General features: G+C 34.9%; 1 protein-coding gene across 2 annotated transcripts in view; it reads right to left on the bottom strand.

Annotated features, from left to right (window-relative positions):
* LOC117117532 (G protein-activated inward rectifier potassium channel 3-like) overlaps window positions 1–23,356 on the bottom strand; it is a 61,779-nt gene that overhangs the window by 27,642 nt on the left and 10,781 nt on the right. For both annotated transcript variants that reach the window (XM_033261848.1, XM_033261849.1), the window contains exon 2: window positions 9,606–11,303. In XM_033261848.1, coding sequence (XP_033117739.1) covers window positions 9,643–11,229 — 1,587 coding nt within the window. In that variant the 5' untranslated portion in view covers window positions 11,230–11,303 and the 3' untranslated portion in view covers window positions 9,606–9,642. The remainder of the gene's footprint in view (window positions 1–9,605; window positions 11,304–23,356) is intronic.

Here is a 23,356-nt window from a genome sequence, read left to right as displayed (position 1 = left end):
AGATGTGTATACGCGGCCAGTCTACTACGAACTAATAGAGCGTAACAGACATCTGCGCATGCTCACAAACCTTACTGGCTAAATCGGCGTTGTGACAGCTTCCGCGACAACCCCAATTTCTGAATTTGGCGTAGTGGCACTACCCTAATACTGACCAATCAGATCACCGGATTGTTTGGCAAACTGCTGGTAACTTTTTTGTTGGGGGTTGCAATTTTCATCACATCCGCGATCGAACATTGTTCGTTTAATAATGAATTAATCATTAAAACAAGTGAGTAATTAAATGTTTTATGAAGGCCTATTTATACACATGCAATAAATGAGGAATGAATAGTCACAACATAAAATTAGGTAAATCAGGGGATCTAGTGAAAAAAGGGCCTTAGGCTTAGGCCTAGGCTAGGCTAGCCTAGCCTTGTCAGGGTGGATTTCGGGTAAGAGAAAACACAATATCTGGTGCCGCTAGCTAGGGCATCCACTCTTGATATCATGGATCAAGCCTTGCTATATAAATACCTCTGTTTAAAATTGTTATTTATTTGTACACTATCGTTGATCATCAATTATTTAAGTCAGTTTTCTTCCATCTTCCAAGGGGTTACTGACTGTCACTTGTTCCATGCAGATACACCATCTCTCCACTTCTTCCTGTCTTGTGCATCATACTCCTCCAAACCAATTTTTGCACTTTCTTTCTTCACCATATCTTTCCACGTCACCTTTGGCCACCCCCTTACTCTTCTACCTTCAACTTCTACAGTAGATGCCAGGCTCTCTTTACTGGATCACCTTCGTCTTTTCTTAGCACATGACCCATCGATCTCAAGCATTGCATTTGGAAAATTGCCTGAGCAGGCCTGACATCCCTCTTCTCCCAGTTAATGACTCTTTTGACACCTAGGCTGGGCTAGGCCTAGCCTAGGTAGATCCTAGCCAACAACGAAACATCACTCAGTGTTTTCTGGAAACTTTTTATTTTGTATACAGTATTTGACTAAAGTTTTTTTTTTCACATTTTCTTTTTTAAATATAAAACAAGGGAACATTGTTCTCTGGTAATAAAACCATGGTCGACTAACTCCCCTCCGTAGGTAGGCCTACGTACGTGAGCTGTGTCGTCGTAGTCGCCTTAAAAAAACGAAAACAGCTCTTGGTGTAGTACGCGAACAGTGTCTTGGCGTTGCCATCACGATCTATTACTGTAGTTAGACTGGCCGCGTAGTCAAAACAAAAAATGCCTGATGACACCACACTGACGACTCCACGCTGATGGACTCTATAGTTGGGAAACATGCGACATGCCTTAATATGGTCATGATGACATCACATTAAGACCCCATAGTTTTATTTCAAAGAAAATTTGATAATCTGGTAAAAGGTGTGTTGACCCAGTACATGTACAGTTCAAGCTGTCTTGTCGCTACCAAAATTGCCAGTTCATAAAATATACTTCGCAGTACAGTAGAGGATTAACGAAACTCTTTCATACTATCATCAAATCTTTAATAATTAATGTAAATTAAAGTATGGGAAGTCTCACTCCTGAGGACAAAGCAAGATCAGTCTATTTTTTAAAAGATACTAACCTTCACAATTATTTGCAAAGAAACCAGACTGGACATTACTGTATGATCATATTTTTTATGATTTATCAGAAATATTTTTTTTACAAGTGTAAACGAGACATTTTTATACTGATTAATGACAACTTAAAATATGGAATAAAATAAAAGATTACAAACGAAATTGTGAATAAGTAGGTCTCTGTAGTATACTTACTATGACCATATGGATGGCTCCATTGTTCTGGAAGGGGTTGCCATTCCCATGTACCAACAGTGAATTGTTTAATAGCAATATGCTGCCAATCACGGGCTGATTAATTCAGGATACTCTATTTAATGTACACCTTGGTAATGAGTAAACATCTATTAAGGAAGGGGATGAAATAAATGTGCTGTATCATAGTGAAGCCCAACATTGAGAGACTGGGATGATATGTAACAACGGTGCATGCCGTTTGGTGCAGCGATTTCCATTCAGGTTGTAAAACTCGTTGTCGAGGGTTCAACCCACACGCTGACAATTCTCGGCCGGTCATTCCTTAGTTACCCCAGCTTTGCAGTGTTGACAAGTTCTAAAAGTGGCTCACGCTATGTTTCAGCCCTAGGTGCGAGTATTTCATGGCTTATAAATATAAATAGTGTGGCCGCCTCTCATCAACACTGATTGTAACATCAGGCTTAATTAACTATGATATACAGTACAAGAAAAAAACAAAAAACACCATTATGCACATCTAAGCATTACTATTATAATTAAAGGAAGAACTAATAAACAGCCACATTAGAAGGGGAGAAATAGCTTTGTCTACCTTTATAGAGATAAGACTATAGTATACATCAGAGCCAATCAAAGCACTAATAGCTATGGATTCTTTTAAACAAGGATGATTGGATTCACCAAATGATGACTTAAGGGTGACACAGCAACTTTCCTGCTATAATGTTAATATTGATCACAATCAATCACATTGCCCCTGACAATGACATTAAGATGTTTACAAAGTAAAGCTTTCAAACCAAGTCCATTTTAGACTATAGACCACAAACGCCACTGTCCACATCACATCACCATTCAGCCTTGATTCTAATCAAAACATAGCAAATAAAGTACTGTATGAAGTGCCAGCAAACATAACTTTGATGTGTAAACTAGGTGAGTTTAAACTAGGTAAATTTGAGTTCTTGTGTATTTAAGAGCTTGTAAAAACTTTCCTAATTTTGGTATATATCCAAAAACAAATGGACTACCTAACTATTGGCTCTTACTCAACAAGTTGGTGTCTCTCTGTACTTGGTAGTATGCACTACCACCTTTGACAAACCTTTTCTGTGGTCCCAAATTAACACGTCTTTTATCTTTATTATTCTAATTAGAGACCAAAGCTGTTAAAAAAGCATTGAAAACTAGGTCTTAAAATGTCTTGGAATATTGGAAGGTGACCTGTAATTGAAATTGGCGCATTACAATATTAAGTACAGATCTTTCAAGAAAAGCCAAAAAAAAAAAAAAAGAGCAATTATGCATGGTGAGGTCACGGTGAACATAAAATCTTTAATAAAAAAACATTTATGCAAATATTTTAATTCATATAGGAGATGAAGAAGTTCAATTAAAAAAAAAAAATAAATGTCAGTATCGTTCATATTCAGACTGTATGTTATGCGTTGTATCTGAGAATAAGGTGCTTTATAGTTGATATTTATACTTCCGTTGATGTTATGTTAAGTTCACTTGCATGGAAACGACGGGGGGGGCGAAAGTGGTGCAGATCGAAACAACACTACCATAGGGGGTCCGGGGGAATGCCCCAGCGAAATTTTTGTTTTCTATACTCCCAGATATAACCTCTGAGGTGTTTAGGGTGATCAATTTTTTCTTTATCTTTCTTCTTTTTTTACTTTCCAAAATGGGGTGAAATGGGGACAGAAGAGTGGTAAAAAATTAACCACTATAAATAAATATTTAAATTAACTATTTTATAAATTACAAAACATGATTATAGTATTCTCATATAATATTGGTAGGAAGTGAAGGGGTGGTGATACAGTAATTAGGAAAATTGAAAAATTAGTCACATAATTCATAATTGATGAACTAATTAATCTAGGCAGTTGCATCCCACACATCATTAAATTATTAGAGTAAATGCCTCAAGATTACTTTTTGCAGTTTATAACACCAGAATTTACAGGTGTGTGGCTGAACATACAGTAATATGTAGGCTTATTGAGTTGTAGAGGAGTATCCCATTCCATGAAACAACCAAACAGTTTGCCCACATGAGTTTTTTTTTAAAGCAGATGTTACAATGAATAGGGTGGGCATAAACAATAAAATTATACAATTCTGACAAAACAGAACTATCCAATTTGAGTTGAAGTCTATTCCATAATCTGTGGCACTAAGAGTAGCTATTCTGGATACTAGTGATAATATATTCAAATAATATTAATATTGTAAATAAATTACTAAATTAGGAAATCTAGATGTTGAACATAATACCATCCAGAATTCTTAATTGATCAGGTAGGCCTACTGTAAGATTTTCAAAAAATAAACTGTATAATTCATTTCTGTTTTAATATTTCTTTTATAAATAACTATAAAATTAATCTACAGTATCACTGACATGATTAAAAATGATCACAATATCTTACTTATCTAATATTATTCACATAGCTAGTATTTTAAATCTTGATTACTTTATATATTCAAAAACATCTTATATTGGTCATTTAGCACAATGAGCTAAGACTTGTCAGTTGCAGGATTAAAATAAATCACTGTTGACAAGCAATGCTCCCCAAGCTATACAGAACATCATCACTATCTGAGGCTTAAGGAGGGAGTTAGCTTCATGTGGACAAATTCCATCATTTCAGTTAGGAATTGACCCCACATTCTGAAATTGAGGATTCCCCAGTTATAAGCCCCCACCAAAAAAATAGTCATCCCACCTTTATGTTCAAGGGAGGTGGGCTTCTACAAGAGGAACTACGATACATTATACAGTACTACTGCATACTATACTATCTACAGTACAGTATACTACTGTACTGTATTCAGGTAGCAAGATAGTTTAATGACCGACCCATGATAAAGTAATTTTCAATGGAATCTTTGAATACTCGCAAGATTCTTTAAAACAATTAACAATTACTGTAATACTCAAAAATCATGATTTGCAAATACTAGTAACAACATACTGTAATGTGAAGTTTATATAGGTTGACATTTAATACAGCAGAATGATGATGACATTTACTACTGTACATACATGGATAATATTTAATATTATGTTGGAAGTACCTCATACCGTAGTCCCTAGTCTACTCATCAGCTGACCTAACTACAGTACTGACCTCACTACTGTACTGTAGGCCTACAGTACTGTATTAAAAAAAAAATCAATCTACAGGTAACAGTAATAAATTGTTTGAAATTTAATAAATAATAACACAAGAAATATTTATGCCAAAGATTGATTAATTAAATAAAAATAATAATAAATGAATAATATTAAATTTATAGGAATTATAAATCAAATCATTTTTAAATTTCAAATTATTAAGGAATGATGCACCAAAAATGTGAACTGATTGTGGTTTTTCTACAGTATAAGCGCTCAGATTTGTTAAGTTAAACACATACTGTACAGTAATTAACAGTATATTTCACAACTCATTGATTTTGGAATTTTTAAAATTACATGTCAAAATTGTGTGCTTTGCTACTATTCTGATCATAATATATGCATGTACATGCACATTATGTGTACTTAGCACACATGTATTTATACACACATACACACAATAACACACATCATCAAACAAATGGATATGGATGAAATCGTTCAGTTAAACGTTAAGTTTGCCTGTGGGAATTCCATATTGTATAGAATGTGGAAAATGTGTAAAAAAACAATTTGATCTGATTCATCAGTAATGAGGGGCGTTTAATGGGGTGGTGTTTAAAGATGATGATAATTTTATCAAAACAAAAACAATTAAGACAATGATCATTCTTGTGATGATATGATAATATACAGTATTGTTATGATGATGATGGTGGTGGTGATGATGTCAGAGAATGATGTTAATGATGTTGACGATGCATAAATGATGATTACAATTATGATGATAATAAAAATGATAACAAATTGATGTGATGATATTGGTGATGATGACAATGATTATGATAATGATGATCACCAGTATGTGGCAGTGGTGAATAAGAAATGAGTCATGACAATGATGAAGATGACATTACAATCATGGATGAGGGTGATGCTGCAATGTGATCAATGTTATTATGAAGGCAGCATAATTAAGACAATAAACAATGGATGATGATGGCACTAACATATGATACATACTCTAGGACAACAATGTCAATGGTGATAATTGTCTACCCCCAATTAAAGACCACTTTTGAGACCAGCGTTTTTATGGTCTTTAATTTTTCAAGATATAATTCAAAAGATATGAGGCATTCATTTAGGGTTGCAGAAAGGTGGTCTTAATTTTGGAGCTTGTCTTTTAGGCCCTATAAAAATATTAGTTTATCACCCTATCTGGGCAGGAAAAGTGATGAGGGAGGGAGGCTTTTTTTAAATTTTTTATTTTGCTAAAGCCAAATATCCCCCTTGGGTTGTTTGCTGGTGCATTGATATTCAAAGTAAAACATGATTTAGATAATGCAAACAATATCTAATCATTATTTAATCAAATAAAAGAAAAAAAAAAAAAAATGTTCCCAGTACCATAGAAGACATGCGCGCGGGGGTGATAAACTAATAATTTTTTTTATTGGGCCTTATTGGAAGGGTTTTTAATAAGCGGGAGACCTGTATCCACCTGGCTGGGTGGTGATGATGATGTTATTGATGATGCTGATGGCGATTGTATGCTAAAATGTCAATGTTTAAATTGTTTTATCATAGTTGTCACTCAGCTACAGCAGACAGTGCTGTACAATATTTGTTATTGCTCTTGGGCAAACAGTCATGCAATATAACATCACAGTACTGTATGAATAAATCTACATTAAACATATCAGTAAAATGAAAAGCAAAAGTACAAAAAAAAAAGTTGAGTGTTAAATCACAGATCCTATGGTTAAATTAACCAAAATATTTATACTTTTAATGTATTCAGGAGCCCCAAGTCTACCACTAGTCGCGGGAGTCTCCCAGAAATTGAGACAGCCTCCAGCACTCCCACAACTAGACAAGATCTCCCAGAAAATAACCCACAAATTCTTAAATCTGCATGTTTTTTTATAACCCGTTTATAATTTGTCCCACGAAAATCAGTGTCAATTGGTATCACCTTTCGCAGCAAAACAAAATTAACTTTGGACCCCGTGTGTAGTATTTTGTTTCTTTTTAAGGGGTTCCTTGACACCCATAAATTTGTGGCTTGTGAGAGGCCTTTGCATTAGTACTGAAGGTCATGGAACATCACACGGTCACATCAGCAAAAGCAGGACAAGTTAGCGCAATTTGACTATGGGTACCACTGCTCGTTTCTGAATACTGTACACTCTGTTTTTTTCCAACAGAAATTCCATCAGCAATGATTTAATTATTTCTCCCACTTTATTTCACTTGAACAATTAACAGTTTCTAATTAAGTGAACTCTTGTATCAAGTAACAAGACAAACAAATAAATGCATTGTTATTACCAAGTAATCCAAACATGACATTTAACAGACAGTCTGCAATTTGCTTAACATTTTAATTATTTTACGGCACACATAGCCAATGTATATTTACAGGGAACATTAGGAGGATCAGGTGTGTTACAAAATTGAGGGAAGAATTAGTATTAAGTACAATTAGAAAAACATGGATTGGAAGAGTGTCTACAAGATACTGTATGGCATGCCAGCCAAAAATACGATGTTATATAGGCCTATTTTTTTTTAATGATTTAATCTTTTGATTGTGTAGACTGCTAATGATGTACATGTACAACAATTCAAAGAGATAATCAGCTTTGTTAATCCCATCTTCATTTTCCTCAATACCGCTTCTCAAGAGAGTAGCATCCATGAACTGATTTACTATTTCGAAAATTGATTTTGGTATCAACTCATTTAATATTTTCTTATGTTCCTCTTTAAATAAACATAAAAACATTACTGCAAACCTTTGAACATAAGGATAGTCATTATTAATCCTACCATTTTTAAAATTCATTTTTTCCTTTTAAGTCCATTTTCTTTTCAGATAAACTGGAACATTTTCCAATTTCCGAGGATAAGCTTTTTCTATTTCCTCAGATCAACAGCTTGGAACATTGTGCATGAGATAGTAATTTCCCAAAGGTCTCCTATCTGTCTATGAACTATAAATGTTTCCGTGATTATAAAGGTAATGTTATTTCCTGTTATGAACATTATGGCTATAGAAACGCAGTACTGACACCGGAACAACAGTAGTCAGGTTATTTAATTGTAAGGCAAGTACATACTTATTTCACAAAATCAATCAGTGGTCCGAGTAATAAAAAAAAAAAGTGGGTATAAATGAAATGCTCCCACAAATCAATTTACTGTATGAGCAGACTTTGTAAAATTGGTGAGATGATGGACATTCAACTCTAAGCAGACTATAAAGGCTTACAGTACTGTACCATAATATTGTGCAGCAGATGAGGGCAATTTTTAATTCATTATTTTTAACCATATTATGACCTGTAGATTGGTGGGTAAGATGCTCGCTTTTCAATATATAAACTTACAAAAATAGCCTCACTTGTTAAGCCTAATGCCGAGATGTTTATAAATCGTACGGGTTCTGCCTCCCCGCTAGAATAAAAGTAAAAAGGTGAAGGTCAAATCCTGAAGCTCTGGGCTTACAGGCCAGAGTGCCAGTCTCTCTTTCCTTGGCGTATGTGCCAGACTGTGCTAGGCTGTGGGGGGGGGGGTTCACCACTCCTCCTGCACAGCAGTCTGTTTTACCTTCCTAGCAAATGCTGGTGGTACCCATTATACTCCTGAGTAGAGAGAGACAAACGCAGATAAAGTGTCTTGCCAGGGACACAAGCGACTTGCAGAGCGAGGGTTTTGAACCCCGACCTCAAGGTTGAGAGTCCGAGCCACAACCGTTGTGCCAACCTACTCTAGAAATAATAAATAAGTAGCAATGTATTTCTGAAGATATCCCTATTGATAAATTGATCTTGGATTGCAAGGGAGCATCAAGTATCAAAACATCTTCTACAGTATCATAGTTCTATACTATGAGACTACAACACAGATTCTACCAAATCTTTACAGAATATACATACCTTATCCCTCAAACATGTATTGACGGAGAGCTTTTTTGTGGGGGGGGGGAAATACTGTAGAATTCATTATCTTGAACAATTTTCTTTAATATTGACTTATGATATTGATTCATATAGTTGTTCACAGATTCTATTACCTACTTTAAGCAAGAATGTGGACAGTACCTACTCATAATAACACATTTAATATCCTACAGCAGATTGAACATACGCACATGAAGCACAGTATGGTATTTAGTTGTTTCAATGAGTGCAAAATTATCATTTCTGGGAAAAGAATTTTTACTATTATTGTTTAAATTATTATTTATTAATGTTTTTTTTTTAAATTATTATTATCATCATTGTCATTAATTACATTATCAAATTTCAATGTTTTAAAATATACCCTACCAGTATACACGTAAAGTACTGTACAACATGTATGGTAAAATTATCCTTTGTGTGAATGGCAAAAGAAAATATATTTTGAATTATTATTTATTAAACAATGGTATGGTGTAGTACAGCCTTAATTAAAAATATAACTCAGGGTCAAATGCATAGTAGGAAAGCACCCCTTGCAGTACAATAGAAAATGGATGGTATCTACAGTATTGGATTGGAATTTTCCAGATGGATTGAAGCAATTTGCTGGTTCATTCAGCATCTTTGGCCAAAGGAAACATTGTGCCCTAAAAATCTACTGGTTCTTTTAATGATTTAATGTCAAATTTTTAAAGTAATTTATCTTACTGTACCTTTGGTATACTGATTGTCATCTCAGTTTTGAAAATTTCAAATCTGTGATTCTCTTGATGTTTTTCGTAGTTTTGGTTCTGGCTTATCTAGATGTTCTTCAAAATTTATTGACTCTCCTGAAGTCAATTGTGCAATGTCATTTGATGATATAGATCCCCATTTGATTTTTGGTAAAAGGTCACGACCTTTCTCTAGTTCTTTAATGTTACCGTGGGAGGCAGAGCGTATGTTGCCATTGGTCAATCTGGGATAAACCTTTGCATGACCCTTAAGTTGGTGGCTATCATTAGTTTCATTAAATGCCTTTACTCTCTCCTCTAACAGTACTTGCCGTATAAGTTTCTTTAATAAATCCAACGCCGGTTCAGAGTTAATTTCCTCGTCCTCCTCCTTACGTTGCAGCTCATCCAATTTCTGAGCAGAGTATTTTGGTGTCTCTGGTACAGAATATGTTAATTCAAACTTGGAGTAATTTATATCATATTGGTTATCGTTTTCGCTATGAATCGCAATGACAGAACTGCAGAAACGATGGCCCCACTGTATTTCGGATGGTAAATAAGATGTTCTTGCTTGCGTTGTCAAACCTGTTTGCTCAACAATGCCTTCCAATATAACTACAATTTCAAAATCTGCACTATCCAAGTCTTTAGCAGATAACGTATAAAGCGGACTGTCCTCATCAATTGTGTGGGAAACAATTAAGGGCCAAACAAGGAATATCCGGTCCTCGCCGGTCTCATAATTCAAATCTAAATTGTACTGGTAAAGCGGAATGATTTCTTTCTCGGCGGTTACCCGTGGTTTAATCATATAGGCACGGAGATGAGCTTCAAATAAATGACTTTCTCGAATATCTCCGACACGAAACATAAAACATAACTTTTCATCACGTAGAGCGATTACTGCATTACGGCTAAATTTTAGTGTGGCTGCCCGCTTTTTGGGCCTCGCAATTTTGGCGAAAATGCAACCAATCATGACGGCGTCAACTAGACTGCTTACCACAGACTGTATGATGACAAGAATCACTGCTACTGGACATTGTTCTGTGACGCTACGAAAACCGTAACCTATGGTTGTTTGTGTTTCAAGTGAGAATAAAAATGCTCCTGTAAAAGTCTCAACATTTGTTACACAGGGCTCCCACACTGTATCATTCGGGTAAAGCTCCGAGTGCCCTAAATCTCCATGAACCGCTGCAATAATTAACCAGATTAGTCCAAAACCAAACCAGCCTAATACATAGGCTAGTGTGAATGTGAGTAAATTGTATCGCCACCTTAAATCCACCAATGTTGTGAACAAGTCTGCGATGAACCAGATTCCACGGTACTTAACGTGCGTGTGCATAACATTACACCAACCATCCTTAGACACCAGCCTCTGCATCTGTTTCCGACGTTTTAACTTTTTGCGTAACTTGTAAGATTTCATTGATTCTTTTCGACTGTGATGGTTTGGTACCTCCGGCTGAGACTCGCTCAGCTGACACTCCACGTCCGAGCTACTTGCCGAGCTGACCATGCTTCCACGCCAACCGCTCATCATACGATCTGCTTCCGGTAATTTACATGTACTGTCAGAGCCATGCATTTTCTCATAAGCTAGTTTGTCAAACATTTAGACTCCTGCCATCTCTTGGTCTGATCACAAATAAAACAGGTTTAAGGATCGCCAGTTATGAGTCTGCTCTCCTGCAAAAATAAAAAAGTAAGTCAGGTACAGTAAATCAGGTGGTACAAACTAAAAAGCACAACCCAAATGCATTCAACTGAGGCTCCTGTTAGATGGAGTTGGTTATATAACCAACATGGACTGTACCATTATTACCACAGGGACATAATTCATCTCAGCCCATTCTGGATAATTTACACAGCAGGTAAAGGAATTACCAGTTCTGTGATTGCAAAACCGGTTTAACCTGTGTATAATAATAATCATGAACCTAAGTGGGAGATATTAGACTCGACTATTATAGCTCTGGGGAATAGAAATCTTGGCTGAATTAAATGTCTATTATTGAACTATATTCGTAGGAATCATTAATATCATCTAATTAAAACAATTATCTCATTAAAATATATAATTCACTTACTCAATATGGTTTGGCTAATGACCGAGGTAATTCTAAATTCCAAATACACTATTAGATTATTGAATTTATATACAGTAATGAACATTTAAAAATAAAATACTAAATTATATGTAATAATTAAGGAGATGATGGAAGCTCAGGAGTTACTTGTTCCTTTTCTTAATAAAATATGTAATGCACTGAAATCATAATTTCATGTTAACAGCATTTGATTTCATGATATAAAGAATATCTTTTATCTTAGAAACTACATTGACACTTCCCTGATAAAGATTTTTTTGTGCAAATTTGTTCTAATCTCTCCTGGGATCCGGCTCATCCTATCCCACCTCAAAGAAAACAGTTACACCATGGAGGATATAATTACAGGGTAAGGAGATGGTTCGCAGTCAGGATCGAACAGACAGAGTGACATACCGACTGTCATAAAATAAACCAAGTTAACTAGTTATCACGATAACGAAAGACATCACACAACCGTAATCTATTATTTTTGCACATGCACAAACTCTAATGTTTGGCTGGTCTGGCCTAGGCCCGTCTAGGCCTACACGTACCTACATAGTACCAACAGGAGGTCATTCAACACAGACTACAGTATCACAGTTAAAGCTCTTTTAAGGTCCAGTATTTCCCCCGATGGATAAAATTTCTATGTAGCCCAGAAATGATACTGTGGCAATTTCAGGAAGTCACAATAGTTTGGACTCAGGGAGGGTTTTACGCAAATAGAATGTCCACCCACCTAAGTCCCACAACTGTTGGGGCTGAGGAAAAAAAATTATGAAAATGGCACTCTCAGATTAAAAGTTGAATACAATTTTGTCTGTTTTCTCCATTTTTTTTATAATTTTGAAAAAATCAGAAAGTTGGGAACTCGTGCTGACTGGGTTCCCCCTTGAATCTGCCACTGTTCAATATAACACTTGACATAGCCTATTATTTTACATCTTGGTACATATTAAATTACATCTTCGTGGTTAGCACAAAGAGAACTAGAGCGTCACTCCATTAAGGAGTGCCTACCCATATGCCTAAAACAGGATTCACGAAGGCAGGCAATTTTTTCTTCATGCTGAGGGTAGGTACTTTCAAGGAAACTTTACAGACGCGCGAATACAGACATCAATCAACATTTGGTTGCTCAACTCAAAAAGGGAATCTATATTTTATATAAAAATATGTCAATTTATAAGGCAATAAACAAGGTGTCTAAGCACCAAATAATAATAATAATGACATTGCAGTCGATTGCAATCATAAAATGGTTGTCACTGGTGCTGGGAACAGTCACAAAAGTAGAGGGGCCAGGCCCCCCAGTAGAAAAAGTGGGTGGGCCAATGGCCCCTTGGCCAGGCCCCCCTAGTAGAAAAAGTGGGTGGGCCAATGGTCCCTTGCCCCACTCCCCCCCCAAGTTAAGTTGATCATTGTTTTTACAGAGCCCTCCTCTTCCCCCTCCTCCTATAATGTGATTCCAATTTCACAAGAATGTTTCCAAAACAAAAGATATACCAACTTTATTGTAATATTATGAAAATATACAGAAGGCTGTACAACTGCACCTTACCATGCTTAAACTTCTTACTTTTAGCTCCAGCTACAGTATTAGTTTGGATCTATTTAATTTAATTGTCAACATTGTGCAATGTAATGACTAATAGCATTTTATAGCCTTCAGCTATGGGCAAATTAGACAATAGCTGAAGACGTTTTCAACAGTGTACAGAGTAAATCTCAACACTTATTGACAAAAGCCTAACTTCAAAGCAGGTAGACAATACCACCTTAAGGGCAGAGACTGCTGGTTGTACTCTACTTACAAAATACATTGATCGTTGTGTTTACCTTGGAATAGGACAAGCTGACATATCTTGACATAACATGGACAATGCAAAAATAGATAACGACTGAAGCCTAACATTACATACAGTATGAATATTCTTTTTAATCCCACCTGCCCTGGTTTCCCCATGCATGATGATATGTAACTCGTCGGTGCTGATGGCGGCATTGCCTGCTATGGTAGTCCCATGTAGCTCTTTAGCTCGGCTCTGCCCGATCATTATTCAGTTTGTTTTGCTAACCTACATGGCATTAAAATCTCATGGGGGTGTTCCATTGAGAACACTTCTTATGGCTTTAATGGCGTCAATACTCTAAGGGGAGGTTGCCTAATTAGAAACCGATTGCCAGACATCAAGTGTGCTGAGATCCATCATACTGTAGGTTTGGTGTCATATTAATTTCTAATGGCTATATAAGTGTGGAATTGTGGAGGAGATATAAAAGATGGGAGGGGAGGATTTATGATAAAATAAATGTATCATAAATTTAGGGTGAAAATTATGGAAAATCAAATTATGGTAGGGTATAAATAAATATAATTCAAAGTTAATCAATGTACTGTATAATTAATGTATTGGCAATTGTAGCCCTGGGCCCCCACCCTAAAGGAGACTTAGCCGGTGATGTAATTTATAAAACGGTTACATGCATGTGAAAGTCCTGGCCACCCCCGGCAATGCAGGGCATCGTTTTAACGTACATCCCTGGCTAAGTCTCCACCACTTACCGTCGTACACTACACACCCCAAACCACGGCTAGTCTAATGTGTAAAATTCCCGGGCCTTCCGAGGCCTGTTACATCTACGGGTAAATTATAGGTACGTTCCGGCACTATGGGGACACAACTATGTGTACATCCCTGGAATAAGTCCCGACTAGTGCCCTGCTATGGCCCGGATCCGGGGATTGGGGGGGGGGCAGGACTACAATTGACAAGTGCATAACGTACATCCCACAAAAGAATCTGTACTTGAAATTACCTTAATGTAAGTTGATTATTAATTGCAGGTGCGTATTTTAACAGAATTTTGATGGTGTAAAAACAACATCGATAGCATAAGGTCCATCATAATTATACATACAATATTTCACAAAATATTAACTACAGTAATAGTAATAACCACACCGGTTTAATTCTGTATTTTACAAGGAAACATATCCTAGAAAATGAGGAAAACAATTATTTTAAAATATTTAATGGCTATTTAATTATATTGCTTGCTAAATAATCGCATACTGTAATTCTCCAGATACTGTAAACCACTATATGGTGAGCGCACTAGTGTAAAGGTGAACCGATAATTTAACAATAATAGGAAACATTTGTTTATATTAACAGCAAGTGAAATTTGACAATACAGTAATAATAAAACAATTATATAATTGGAACACATTCACATCCATTAAATTGCACTCATCCAAAAGTGTCAGTTGGAATACAAGTTGACCAAAACAAACCAAAGCAAAGACTAGTCTTTTTGGTCAATAAAGTGTTATTACATTCCTTAAGGTACTTAATTACTATCGGTCGCATCTTTATTGCTGACACATAAATAGATTCTGCTGACGTCAAATGACGTACGCTTCAAATCTAGATCATTTTGGTATGTTTTACAAAAAAAAGGGGGGAGGTGAAATTAGAGAGGGAAACAAATAAGGTGAACAAATAAAGTTTGAAATATTTTATGCTTGAGGACAAATAAATGTAATATTGCCTATAATAAACAATATATGTACTTTGTTGCTCTCTCGCTTAAATAGCATGGTTTTGTTGTTACACATTTGAACACAAATAAATGGTGGCGCACCACACCCTGGCTTTCTATTTTAAGTAACCTTCTCGATATCAATTTTGATAAGCGTCGGTAAATATTCAAAAATCTTTTTTTTTTTACTAGTTTTTCGATGAGATTAGATAAAGCTCCTGTAGCTGCATCAACATTAAATATGTTGTTCTTTTAAAAAGCACTGTCATTGTTGTCGGATAAGATCGAAGAACATGGATTGTTAACCTATTTTCAGTTGTAAAAATACTACAGTACTAGCCTAAAGAATTATTTCCAAGCATTCAGTGTCAGCTCCAGGATACATTTTCTGTATAAGAGACAGGGGCTAAGCTGTCCAACGGGGACTTGGCCTCGTAGGCCCGAGCTGGGGGAGGGGTGAGAGGGTGTTCACCCACCAAAATGAGAATTTTTTTTAAGAATAGCAACCTCTTGATGCCGGAAATGGCACTCCGAGTCTGTGACAGACATGTGTTGGCTAGGTGTAGGCCTATTTTTATGGTCTGACTGCCCGACGAGCTGTGTCCGACGTGGGGGAGCCTTAACAGGTGAAGTTTACAGCATTGCATTACAGCAGAAAAAATGGATTGACTATATACACAGGGAGACAATCCCTCTTTTCAGAAGAGTGCACTACATTCTTTAACGTACACATGAGCCATAATGCACAAGGGACCAACGGCTTAAACGCCTTGTCTGAAAGACTGTACGCTATCTTAACTTGCACTTGAGCCTTTCAGCTGAAACACAAGGAGAGAAGCGATGGGAATTGAACCGGAGATCTAGAGATTTCCACGGTTCAGCACACAGAGTGACAAAAGTCAGCTTAGCCAACTGAGCTACTGTAACAGCGTAAGCTGCCTCATGGAGGCATTTTTTAATTTTAAATGTTGATGGTAACAAGTTTCACAAATTCCATAGTTTTGTTTGCTATCTAATTAGGCCATAAAAAATTGTTGTGTTGCCCTTAAATGGAAAAAATTGGGATCGCCGGTCGGTCGTAATACCTGAAATAGGATAGGGCTCATAGCTGGTAGGCACCACAATAGAACGATGGCGAGCTTGTCAAACAAAAAATATTCAAAGTAATGACAGAGTAAATACTAACCATGTTTATATTGAAATAAATTTAACAAAAATAAATAAGTTTAAAAAAAGATTTATTTGGCTTCGAAACGCAAAATAATATGTGTATCCGATCCACACGATCACGCACGGGCAGATCGAGCAAAACCATACTGTGGCTATGAAAAATGTCAAAAAAAGCGCCCTTTGAGAAAAAAAAAGAGAAAAATATTTTGTTTATGGTTGGCCTAAAACCGTAACAGAGCCGAAAATGTCTAGATACAGTATATATCGGTTTTAAAGCGATGGCTAGACCTAAGCATGTTTTTTTTTTACTGTATTGTCCAATATACCGTAAGGTAATGAATACGATTTTTGATTCAAGCAACCACTAGACCTAGTTGTACAGTAGTAAAGAATAGGTTAGGCCTACATTAGATCTGGTTGTGGCTTGACAGCTCTGCGTGAGAGATCTGATGTTGTGTGCATATATCGTCATCGCGCTCGGTTCTCAAAATTACTGTATGCCTTCTATTTTACGCGTGTATCTATGACCTGATTTTGATGAAAAATACATGTCTGTTTTAGATTTTATGTTCTAAATGTTAATTTTTTGGAAAATTTCGGTTGGTCGCGGAGGGCAACACAACCAATTTTTTTTTTTGGCCTTAATTCAGATAGTACTGCAAGTGTTCTATTCTGCATTTTTCCGAAGACATTCAATGCACTTAAGTTTAGAAAACGTTACCACTGTTTACAAAAATGAACAGGCAATAGCAATGTTTCTTCTGTTTAACAACTGACTTAAAGTTCATGGTGGTACTGTACAACTACTACAAGTGATAGTTAATTGTACAAAAATGAAGCTGTATGGCCTTTAATTTTGATCAATGACAACATGATATCCTCTCTCTAAATTTGCACTGCACTAGACAATGTTTAGGTAACTTTGTTCAAACAATTGAGGCCAACGCATTTGCATGCCAAAAGGCGCACAGCTTCTCTAGCTGAAGTGTGTACACATTCTATGATGACATTACAAAAGTGAAAGTAATCCAACATTAGACAACTGGATTTTGATAACTGCATGTAACACTTTTATTTACGTCAATGTGAACTACAGTACTGTGATTATGCAACAGGGAAACGTTTCACATGCATTTAAACACAACTCACATTTTCATTGTGGAAAGCATTTTTGATGACATAAATCACGATTACAATCAAACAAGTTTACCTGTTTTCCTTCAACTGTCAAATGCATTACTGTAGCATAAATCTTAACCAATCAGAAGTATTTGAACTTTCAGACAACTGACCATTCTACTAATAGCATCAGTGCTAAAAGAAGCATATTATCGCTTTAGTTGACTGATTAATAATGACGGAAAAAAGACTAACTTTAATCGGTACTGGACGCCATTAATCAGCAGACTACTATACGTGGGTATCTACTGCCCGTCCAAAAAAAGTGTGTGTGCATTCCATAGAGAGAAAACAAAAATCAAAAATGAAAAATGACGTACTACAGTATACAATTATGAAAAGGACTCGCTGTGGCATTATGTAAGCTACAGTAGCATGGTCCAAAGCAAACTTCATCAATATAGAAGGTATACAGCAAGTTTTTCAATATTTTATATTTTGCCTACTGTATAATATATATGTTGAAACTTGCAGTATACCACGTAAGTAGTTCTGAAAAGAACTGTTGTAGTTGAGAAAGCTACTGTATATTGTTTTATTATACTAATTTACACTAAAATTTAATCAATTTTGCAATGTGTATTCTTAAAAATAAAGTTCATATATCAAGGAATCTTATTGGAGTCATGATGCTGAAATGGAAATGAAGATTAGAATCTTACTGGAACTGTGTACTAATTTTAGCATTATGACATCATCAAGGAATCACTATCTCAGCAGGTGTTCTTTAGAATCTTGTTCAAGAATAGACTGATAGTCAGTCCCAATGACGTCACAATTACTGTAGCATGCCTCTTAAACTAACAAACCGCAAAAAAAATGCAGAACGGTTTTTGAATAGTTTATTATCTCGTAAATGAATTATAGTTAGCAGTAAAGATACTTTTATAACATTATATGAATGATTCATTGATTCATCAGAACAAATTTGAACCGAGTTATATTTACAGTTACTGCTTAAAAAGACACCCAGTCAGTTTCTTTATCTGTATTAATTATTAAATGTTCGACAAAATGGATGTTTCTAGAATGTGGGTTAAGAAATTTCCTTTCTGAAATGTCAATAAACCTGGGTAAGTAGTTTATCAGTACGTGTACAGCTCCTTTTCCATATTTTTTTAAAGGATGATGGATCACGAAGTCACTAAAAACCTGAAATACTTATAGATAAATTTGACTGTTTTCCTACTTCTTACAATAGCATGTCCACACATACTGTGTGCTGTACTCTGCAATCAATTTTGCTACTTTGCTGTTTTCCTAAAGCCATCTTAACAAAATATTCTCAGATTTAATTACTGGCACCTTAAACTTCTTTAAATTAATTTATCAGCAACTATAATGCAAAAGCATGAATCAATACTGGGCATTGCATTTCTTGGTGGAAAAAATCTTTTCAGTTGGATAAAAATGAATTATTCTGGGGCAAAAACACCAGGAGCAGCTGCAAACAATTCCTGCTCTTTTCAGTGTGTTCTTCAAAATGCTCATGTGTATATTGCAAATGCTCATGTGTATACTGCAAATGCTCATGTGTATATTGCATGCAGACCAAATGGCTTTGTACAACATTTTTATGGATTAGAAAGGTACTGTAGGGTGCTATTGTACTATCTATAGTCTTGTTTTATTTATCCTTTTTACCTCTTTACTGGGTCCTAGTAAGAACATACTGTACCTACTTCTAGCTAGAACCAACAATTCAAATAATGTTTTTCAATTTTTTTTTATTTTGTGATTGTTATTTTGTTTATGTATGGTTTTTTTTAATGTATAGATTGTATCAGTTTGTCATTACCATCGAAATAAACATAATTGAATTGAATTGAATTTTAGTTTCATCCCTACAGCTGAGAAGGAAAGCAACAATAGAACTTAACTAGGGACCAAAGATTTAGCCAACAATGTTTATTTTTGTTCCCCCTGTATTTGTTTTGGTTAACACAGGAGTCAAGGAGGTATACTTATCGATTGTGTTAAAATGCCTCATATAAAGATAACAGGGTTCAAACAAACAAAACCAATCCAGTAAACTCACTTGACAAGTTTTATTAATGCGAATGATTATGTCAAATCGCTACAATAAATTCTTAAGTTTATGTTCATAACAGCAAGGCACATGTAATCTTCTCATACAATTGAATCATGAATCATTGTATTTCTCTCAAATCAAACAAAGGAATAAATACACTAGACAACTTATATACTAGGGGGTAAGTCCATACATAACCAAGACAACATAAACAAATAAAATTTAGGATTCAAGCAAATTAATTCAAATTTACAAGTACTGTAGTTATGAGCATTTACTATTAATATTTTCAGACAGCAACATGTAAACAGAAAATTATGTTTTATTATTATAATAAATATCACTTTATGACCAAGTATAAAAAAAGTGAGTTTCTCGGTTTTTTTAATTTTCATTTCTTGTATGCTTTTGGTCAGTACTTTGAAACACTAGGTCGAAGCTGAGAAATGGAACTAATACCAAACTATTGATAATATGCCATTTTTTTAAAAACCAGGCATATCATCCTTATATTCTCCAGTCCACTGTGAGAATAAAAACTGTATTGAGTGTATTATATTGTTGTAACTGTCCTTTTCATCTACAGTATTTTAAGAGAAATTTCCCATCACTAAAATACATGGTTTCCAAGAAAACAGTTGCTTTGTTCTCAAAATTTGTGGAGATTACTGTGAACATCATAAAGTACAGTACAAATGAAATCTAACATCACGACAATGAAAAACAATAATTTTTCTCAGAACCTTTTAAAAAATAATACTGTAATAATACCAGATGTTTAATTATTTACTTCATGTGGTTACGCATACTGTGGTCGCATTAAAACATTATAAACCAATGGTTTTTATTAGAACTATATTTTTAATGTTTTATTAATGATTACTTGCAGGGGCGTACAGTGAAAAATCTAAGGGGAGGGGGGGTCGAAACGAAAGCGCAGGAGGAAAGCTGAACTCGGAGCAATTTAGCGAAGCTTTCAGAATTCGCGGGGTGCGTTATTTGTGAGTGAAGCGAGCATATTTAAAGGGCACTTTTTTTTAAAGGGGGGGGGTCAACCGCACCCATCAACCCCCTCCCCCACAGTACGCCCCTGACTTGTCATGCAAAACTTCAAGAAGTATTATTTAATTCATTAAAAATTTGATTTATTATTAAATACACACAAAAAACATGAATTTTTATGCTCTAGGTATTGCTCTCAACATTGAATATCTGAATCATTTGTATTGAGTGAAAATCATACCATACTGTGTTCTAACAACTGTATTGAAAAATTTTTTGTTTTGCTACTGTTTGAATTTTGATTGTGTTGCAATTAATTAATTAAAATGTTGTGTTTATTCATAATTGCTTATTTTATTCATTTATTCAGTGCAAACTTGATACACAATCTTTGATAAAATATAACACTGCGTCACAGGTGTAGTACTGTCAATGCTGCAGCCAGGATTTTCAAACAGTGCGGGACAATATCAGGGTGGACCCACTTTATGCGTACAAATAATGTGGACCCATTTGCTTAAAAGTTTACCCCTTCTATGCAAAAATATGAAATATATGGACCCATTTATTTAAAATTTTAACCACTTTAAGCTAAATGTGAGAAATCCAAACCCATTTTTCAAGTGGATCCATTTTAAACATAAAAATGCATAATTAAATGTGGACCCATTCTTTGTGGACCCATTAATAGAAAAATTGTGTGGGACTGTCCAGACTGTCCCAATAGCTGGCTACGGCATTATGTACAGTAGAAGTGTAGTATACAGTACATCATCAGTTTGAGCATGGGTTTAAATATATTCCAAGGAAAAGAAGGCGTGCTGGTAAAAAATGTTGTATCCTGAAATTAAAAGTGGATCTTGGATCGAACCCTGCAGACGTATTATTGAGAGATCTGACCTGATCCTATAAGTTGCACTAATGTTAGTGAAAATCCTTTTAGAAGAAATATTCAAAACATGCAATCAACTAATTAGTATAGGTCACATGATGTGAAAGAACATGATTTTACTAACATACTGTACATTTGTTAAATGGGATGATCGTGTTACCATCAACATCAAGACCACATTAACACATGTTTTTGGACTAGTAATGGCATGGATGACGAGGCCAAAATTAAGGTGGCCAAAGACTAAAAGGCCTCAGATGATGAGGATGAAGAAAAAGCTCAAGACAAGAAGGTGCCAGACGAAAAGAGGCAATGACGAAGAGGCCAAAGACAAGAGAGTGAAAAATAAATGTAAGCAGAAGGCCAAAGAAAGATGATGAAGATGAGGAGCTTGAAGATGAGGAAAAGACACAGTAAAGGCAATGATAAGGTTAAAGAAGAGAGAAAAAAAAAAACAGCCCATCTCACTCAGTTACCACCTACCCACTCCTCCCGGCCTATCCTCTCCCTCATTCCTGTACTCACACCCCAGAATACAGAATGGTGAGGGATAAAAGTTGAAGATAATAGAAGAAGACAATAATTATAGTAATTTACTATAGGCATACAATATAATGTAAATAAAACTGAACCAATATAAAAATACAATAAGAAATGTAAAAAAAATAATAATATTATTGATAATAATAATGATAGTAATAATAACAATAACAATACCAATAATATCAATAACAATAATAATAATAATAATAATAATAATAATAATAATAATAATAATAATAAAGATAATAAAGATAATAAATAATAATAATGATTTATATAGCACCTTTCCAAAATGATCAAGGCACTTCACAAGGACAACATTAGTTACTACAGTACAGTACGGTTTTACAATAATTATAGTAATTTACTATATACAATATAAAGTAAATAAAACAACCAATATAAAAATACAATAAGAAATATACAGAAACTTAATGACAATATGAATTTCTGAAATTTACAATTAATACAGAATTATTTTATAATTATTATAATTATTTACAATTCAATAAATGCAAGATTTTAATTAATTATTCATGTTTATAAACATACATAATATACAACAACGCCAAAAGTCAAGTTAAAAATTGACAAAAAGTTACAATTTAGTATACTTATTATTATAAGATAATTATTATAGAAAATTCGAAATTCAAAAAGCTACAAAATTCCAAATTCAAAAAACAAATTCCAAATTCTGACAGTACAATCAGTTATCAGTAATATTTACAATTTTGGAAAGAAAATGAATTTTAATGGCTTTATAAATAATAATTATTAATAATAATAATAATAATAATAATAATAATAATAATAATAATAATAATAATAATTTCCTGTTACACTGACAAAATTGTAATATCTCTGTGCTACAATTTTCTGCATTTACAGTGGTCTTAATCTTTTACTTAACCGCTGAAAGTTCCTGATATTCCAGCTCTACAGTACTGTAGTTCATCAGTACTGTAGCAGTTTCATTGTTTGCATGAGAATGAAATGGAAAACATAGCAAATATTGGAAACCTGAGAACAGTTACAAAAATCAATTTCGATTGGAATGGATTTGCTCAACAGGTACGTAGTCAGACAGATCAAGTACGGTAGGACAAATGAGCCTTCAGCAATTTTTAATGTTTTTGAAATATATGTTAACCCTTTCACTGCCGGCTGTTTATGTGTTAAGCCAACCACAGTGCCAGCTGATTACACTGCCATAATACGCTGTGTGCCAGCTGATTATTTACCAAGGTCAGCTTAAAGCCTAATTTTGATAGTGTGTTAT

Source organism: Anneissia japonica, unplaced genomic scaffold, assembly GCF_011630105.1.
Source record: "Anneissia japonica isolate Jap-2015-1 unplaced genomic scaffold, ASM1163010v1 scaffold288275_len480233_cov166, whole genome shotgun sequence".
NCBI classification, from domain to species: domain Eukaryota; kingdom Metazoa; phylum Echinodermata; class Crinoidea; order Comatulida; family Comatulidae; genus Anneissia; species Anneissia japonica.
The sequence above is the reverse complement of the archived record's forward strand: the minus strand, read 5'-3'. Positions and strand labels throughout refer to the sequence as shown.